Below are 7113 nucleotides of genomic sequence, written 5' to 3' on the forward strand. Positions count from 1 at the left end.
GCGGGAAACCCGCTCTCCAATCATACTGACCAAGGAGTGAATGGGATATGTAAAAGGCTTGAATAAGAAGACCAAGTATGAGGTTGCGGAAGTCAGGACTCCGTTGAGGCGAGTATGGATGAAGATGGTCAAGAGAGGATTGATCGCGTTGGATTCGAGGGAAGACCCTGAAGAAGAGAGAAATTACTGTGAGTTTCACGATGAAGTGGGGCATGAAATCCAAGGTTGCGTGGAGTTCAAGGCCCTAATACAAAACATGATGAACAATAAAGAAATTGAATTTTATGAAGAAGCCAAAAACCCCGTAGTGGGAGATATATGCGCATCAGAGGGAGAATCGACGGCACAAAACCGAACACCTAACTATCCTGTGGTGATCATTTCGAGACCTAAAAATAATAAATCTGGAGTACAAATGCCACCGAGGGTCATAATCCACAGACCTGCAGTCTTCCCTTACAAAGACAGTAAAAAGATCCCATGGAATTATGATTGCAATGTGATGACGCCGGGAAAGGAGAGCCCGATTGACGCTTTAAGAGGGGATCAGGATAAGGGATCCTATACACGTAGCGGGAGACGTTACGATACGGCGAATGAGGAGGCACAACCCACAAAAGGAAAAGCCTAGATGGTCGAGGAAATGAAAGGAAAAGCAACCAAACCTGTTAACGAGCCAGGTAACAAAGAGGAGGCCAAGGAGTTTTTAAAATTCTTAAAACATAGCGAATACAGTATGGTGGAACAGCTACGCAAACAACCAGCCCGCATTTCAGTGCTGGCCTTGCTTCTGAGCTCGGAAGTCCATCATAGCGCGCTAATGAAGGTCTTGAATGAAACATATGTTCCCAATGATATCTCCGTTAACAAGTTGGACCGCTTGGTTAACAACATCAGTGCCGATAACTATATCTTCTTTAATGACGATGAGATACCACCTGGGGGCATGGGGTCGACTAAAGCTCTGCATATCACCACACGCTGTAAAGGGTATACGCTGCCAGGCGTACTAATTGACAATGGATCTGCCCTGAACGTCTTGCTAGGCGTACTAATTTTGGCCCGGACCCGCTAAAACCCCAATCACATATATACATATAAAATATCTACAAATAAATAAATAAATAAAATAAGGTCCATTTAGTTAGTGACCTATTACAAGCCCAAACAGCCCACTAAAATTAATACCCTAGCCCATTTACAAAACAGTCCAAAGCTTCAAGGCCCAATAGGCCCAATGTCTAAACCGAGAAACCCTAGCAGCTTTCCCCTTTGCGCCGTAGCAGCCCCCCGCAACCTCCAGGTGTCGTACAACGCCTCCAGCAACCACGTCAACAGCCCTCGTACACCAGCACAGTTTCCGTACGATGCCAACGCATCCTATACCTGCAAGAAGGACAAACACAACGGCAAATACAAACAAAAATGGCAGAACAACAAATGGAAGGGAACGGGAATTGTATTTGGAATTTATTTTCCATTTTTTCTTTCTTTTTTCTCTTCGGCTATAAAAGCGAAGTAGCGAACCAGTTGTAAAAAGAAAAAAAAAAGGAAAAAATATACAGAGATTGAATACAAAGATCAGAGGTGATTTCATACTTTTCGCTTTTTTCTTCCAATTTTTTATTTTCTTCTTAATTTACTCATTGTTATTACATACAACTAAAAACTGATGAAAGCCACAAATATTTCTGCTATGCGGATATAATGGCGAGAGGTCAAGTAGCATGTTACTTTACAAATCTGCTTCCATTTAAAAAAAAATAATAATGAGAGATTCGAATATTTCATTCAAACAAAGAAGGAGAGGAGAAAGATACTTACTAAACCCTTTTAAAACTTGTTCAAGTGTCTTCAACAGGGAAAATGGGTACTTTTTGCATGCAGATGGTCACCAAAGTAATGGTGATTCGGCTGTCAAAAAAACCAAGAAACTTAGTTCCCAGGCTGTGTTTCTCGGCTACAATTGGGACTGTGTTTTAGGGAAGAAGCAGAAAGAAAAAGGGTCTTAAATGACCTAATTTTGAAACGGTGCCGTATGAGAGGAGGGGAGAACCCGCGCCTCAACCCGTTTGGGAACCCAGGACTGTGCTAAAGCGCCTAAAATGGCATATTTATGTAGCAAGCCCTTCCCAATCACGCTGCATTACTATTAACTCCTTTTTGCGCCTAATTGGTTTTGTTTTCTTAAAAATCTTCCCTAAAGTTTTACTTAATGTTGCATTTTAGCCCATGTTTCCATGCAGGTTTCAGGATCGGGGATAATTGCAATATTAATCCCTGTGAATTCATGCATGTTAAATGTGGATCCATTTATTATTTGCAACATGTTTTCATTATGGAGTATTCGTTATTTCTACTTTAAATTTTTTTTTAAATAATTCATTAGATTTCAGTTATAGTTTTGGATTTGAGTTTATTTATTTTGTATATTTTGAGTTGTTTTATTAATATGTCAATATTTATTTATTTTGTATTATTGATTATTGTTTTTTTCTTTATATTATTTGCAATGTTCATATTAATTGTTTCATTTGTTATTGGTTATTTATTTGTTGTAAATTAAGGTAATTGAATTTTCATATTGCTGTACATCATTTTATATAATATTTTATGTGTTAATATACGTGTATATACTTCATAATAATTGGTTTTATTCCATGAACATTATTAACATTAAATTATTATGCACATATTTAACCTTTTTGTGTGTCCACATGATATATATATGTATTTGTTTTCTAAAATAAAATCATACGTTATATACATTAATTAAATTTTAACTATACATATACAAAAATTATTAGTATATATAGTTTAAGTACATTTTAAACATTGGTATTTTTATACATATAATTTCTCTTAGATTTATTCACATATTTTATACATTTTCTTATTCAAAAGGAAAATCCCACACATTTGTGTATTATTTAAGTTATTATTAAACATATATTTAGAACTTATATTTAATTTTATTCATTATTAAAGCTAAGATATTCTTATACATATATTTTTTAAGTAAACTCATATAATTGTGTTTTTTTATATAAGTTGTGTTTAATTCTATAATTCATATTTTAATTGAATGATATCTTGACATACAATTATTTCTAACATTTCTTCACATGTATATGGTACATATTAAATTGTTTTACTATGGTATACTTTATTATTTTCATATAACTTTATATAAATATTTTTCTATATGTATATCCTTATTTTTTTTAAAGCTTGTCAACCCACGTTTTAAGTACCATTTTATTCGTCGTTACTTTAGAATGGTTTTATGCCATATTGCTTCTTTAATTTGCATTTTGTTTCAGATATCTAATGTTAATCATTTTATTTCCCATGTATGTTATCGTGGCATTATCCATTTATTCATTGTTTCATAGTAGCTATTCTCCATGTATTATTGCGATCGGATTACGTTTTTAAGTTAGCTATTTTTTGATTATTAGTACGTTAGTTGATCACATCTCGTACATGCATATTACCTCACTCATTGTCTTCCGTTTGGTTTTCGAAATGTGGTTTTATAAAATTCAAATCTTTATAATCAATTTCGTCTCATTTCAAAATGCATTAATATGTTTTAAGCTAGTTTTATAAGTATCCATTTAAAACAATTTTCTTTAAAACGAAGGTGAAATCTGATATTTGGCAATCCGCAGAATAGTGCCCTAACGTGTTGGGTGGCAATTTCGCGTTTGCTCAAAATAATCGAATGTCCCTTCAAGATTTCCCTCATGCCTTTTAAAAGAATTCTTTAAAATGAAGGCGAAATTCGATATTTTGCAATTCGCAGAATAGTGTCTTAACGTGTTGGGTTGCAATTTCGTTTGCTTAAAATAATCGAGTATCCTTCAAAATTCATTCATATACTTTAAAAATTATTTAAAACGAAAGCGATATTCGGCGTTTGACAATTCGAGAATCATACCCTATCGTGGTTGGGTTGTGATTTCGTTTGTTTAGAATGATCGAATATTCTTTTGTATTCTCACTCATGTTTTAAAAAAAATATATAAATACTTAAAAACGAAGACGATATTTTATATGTGGCGTTTTGAGAATCGAGCCCTATTGTGCTGGGTTGCGCTTTTTCATTTGCCTGAAATAATCGAATATCTCCTCGGAATTTCACGCGTATTTTATGAAGTAAGGCAATGGTCAATATTCGGAAATTCGAGGAATCGTACCCTACTGTGCTGGGTTTCAATTTTTCGTTGGACCAAACAGTTGGGTATCCCTTTGTTAATTTCAAAATTGTAGGCTTTCGGAAGTCGAAACAAGAAGATTTTGATAACCCACTCGGTTATTTAAACGTTATTGATAAGAACCACATTTCAAAAACATTTTTTATCTTAGACCTAAGGACAGTATTTAATCGATTTGGTACCAATTTTGGGCGTAGTGAGGGTGCTAATCCTTCCTCATACGTAACCGACTCCCGAGCCCATTTTCTCATATTTTCATAGACCAAAATCGTTATTCTAGTAAACCAAAACATTTTATTAAAATAACCAAATCCTTAGGTGACCCGATCACACCAAAACAAAAGATCGGTTGCGACTCCATATTTCTATTTCCCAAATAGTCGATTCCCCCGTTTTTTTATTAAAACAAAAATTTCGAAATTCAAAATTTTTAATTCGAGGGATGGTTTCGACAATACATAAATACGTTTCTCTAGTATATGTAATTAATAGACAATATGTAATTATAATGGACACACAACATTAAATTGTTGTGTTATATGAAAGAATATATTAAAAATTAGAGAATTTTGATTCACCAATTTTTATTTTTTTATAAAGAAAGAGAACAAAGCCTAAAAACGAGTAAAAAAAACAGCTTAAAAATCTCTTCTCTCCACCACTAATTTTATTGTTATTTCATCTTGATTTATGAAAAAAAAAAGAGAGGTAAAATTGTAAAAAGTTTCAAATTATTAAAATGAAGTAAAATCATTTGAAGAAGAGATGATATCGGCCCATACCGACTCAAAATAAATTTTTTTTCATACAAACATTATACTATTTTAGAATGTAAAATTAAATATTCATAAATGCAACCTGTTTATGGGGCGGATTATTTGTTTAAGTCTGAAGATTTATCTAAAATTTGAAAGGGTTCGGGTAAAATATTAGGCTCGAAAATAGGTTTAGACAAAAAAATTAGGCCCGTCTGAAATATGGATTGGGTTTGGACTTAAACATTCAAAGCCTGAGCCCGATCTAATCCGTTTTAAGTTTATAATATTTTATATTTATGTTATTTTTATATATTATGTAATTTATAATACATTAAAAATAAATTTATACTAAATATATAATACTACTCTAATATAAATATTAAGATAATGTTAAGATGACTATATAAAAAATTCAATAAATAAAAATATATTTTTAAGAATTTTAAAAAATAAGTTTAAATAAATTTTTTATAAATATAAACTAATAATAAAATTTTAAATTTATATTTCGAACAAGTCGAAATTTAGACAAACATGCGTCATAGGTGAGATGTAAAAATAAGCATCAAAATTTCACAACAATCCAGACTGTACAGTGCTGAATCCACAGAAGAGAGAATACTGTAATTTAATTTACTCTTTGGATGGGTGGTACCAATTTGGTATATAAAGACAATGAAAATAAAAGGAAGAAAGAGTAAAATCTACAGTACAGTATTTTTCCATTTGCGTCCACTTAGAGCACCGCTAATGAACGCATATTTTTCCATTTGACTGAAAACCTGTCCATATATTTCATTACCCAGAAGCTTACAAAAATAAAATAAAATCCAACTGCTAAATTATATCATCCATTTTCACTCTCTTCCACTCAATCAGATTCCCTTAAACAGCCACCTCAGAAATTTCCTTTAAAAAAGCTACTTCTGGTGCTACACTTACCCACTGACTCCTTCCATATCTACAGTTCACTTCTGCTTCTGCCTGCCTGCCTGCCTGCAATGGCTTCCTACAAACTCTGTGCCCTCTTTCTGCTCTTCACTCTTCTTTTCCACTCAACATTCACCACTGCTTGCAATTCATGCAAACCCAAACCTCCACCATGCCCTCCACCTTCTTGCCCTAAGGACACATTGAAGCTCGGTGTCTGTGCTGACGTGCTTGGACTTGTCAACGTGATTGTTGGAACCCCTCCTTCCAGCAAATGCTGTGCTTTGCTTCAAGGATTGGCTGATTTGGAAGCTGCCCTTTGCCTTTGCACTGCCATTAAAGCCAATCTACTTGGAATCAACCTCAACATCCCAGTTTCTCTTAGTCTAATCCTTAGTGCATGTCAGAAGGAGGTTCCTCCAGGCTTCAAATGTGAATAAAAAAGATATATTATCATGTTGTTGGCTAAAGTTTGGTCTAAGTTACTTTCATTTCTAGTGTTTCTTGTTGGTTTTCATGTTGGATATTAGGGTTTTCTTTTGCCATTCAACAATTGTCGTTGTAATATTTGTTCTAGTTCAATAACTAGGCATGTCGGTTCAATTACCTCAGCCTAATGTAATGTTTGATTAATGTTGTTTGTTCTCAATTAATGTCAAGTTTGATTTTGCTTAATTATTATCATTTCTTGAGGCAGAATTTCATGTTTGCGAAAACTCAGTTAATTAATTATCAAATTGGGGGGAGACATTGACTATACCACCAAACTAATTAGGATCTCAATATCAGTATAAATACAAATAATATCTTCTTTTGAAGCTACATAAACAACTTGTAACATGCTTTTTAAGTTGAGGTCCAGCAACAAATAATTTATTATAAATAAATTGGAATTGTTCTCTTCACCATAAATAATTTGCGCTAAAAGTATCATAGAGGTTATTATATTAAGAGTCAGATTGCATTTTGTCCCTTTTATTAAAAAAAATGATAAATTAATCCTTGTACATTATATCGAAGAGTCAATTGGTTCTTTTTGTTAAAAAATTCATTCATTTGTACTGTTATAAAAATTGGCATAATTAACGAAATAACCAAATAATGACATGTGACTTGCCACGAATACCTCATGCTGATATACATGAATCAGTTTTTAAGAATAGAAATGAATGATTTTTTTAACAAAAAGATCAATTTACTTTTTC

General features: G+C 32.9%; 1 protein-coding gene across 1 annotated transcript; it reads left to right on the forward strand.

Moving 5' to 3' along the window:
• The first annotated feature begins 5839 nt into the window (after positions 1-5839).
• LOC108482724 (14 kDa proline-rich protein DC2.15-like) lies at positions 5840-6583 on the forward strand. The gene has a single exon (XM_017785845.2). It carries the CDS (start codon positions 5980-5982, stop codon positions 6346-6348), a length of 369 nt encoding a protein of 122 aa, XP_017641334.1. The 5' UTR covers positions 5840-5979; the 3' UTR covers positions 6349-6583.
• The last annotated feature ends 530 nt before the right edge of the window (positions 6584-7113 follow it).

The sequence above is a fragment of the Gossypium arboreum genome, chromosome 7 (genome assembly GCF_025698485.1).
Source record: "Gossypium arboreum isolate Shixiya-1 chromosome 7, ASM2569848v2, whole genome shotgun sequence".
In the NCBI taxonomy this organism is placed as follows: Eukaryota; Viridiplantae; Streptophyta; class Magnoliopsida; order Malvales; family Malvaceae; genus Gossypium; species Gossypium arboreum.

Bases quoted from the DNA above. Each gene is read 5' to 3' on its own strand.
- LOC108482724 (XM_017785845.2), top strand. From the start codon at position 5,980: ATGGCTTCCTACAAACTCTGTGCCCTCTTTCTGCTCTTCACTCTTCTT.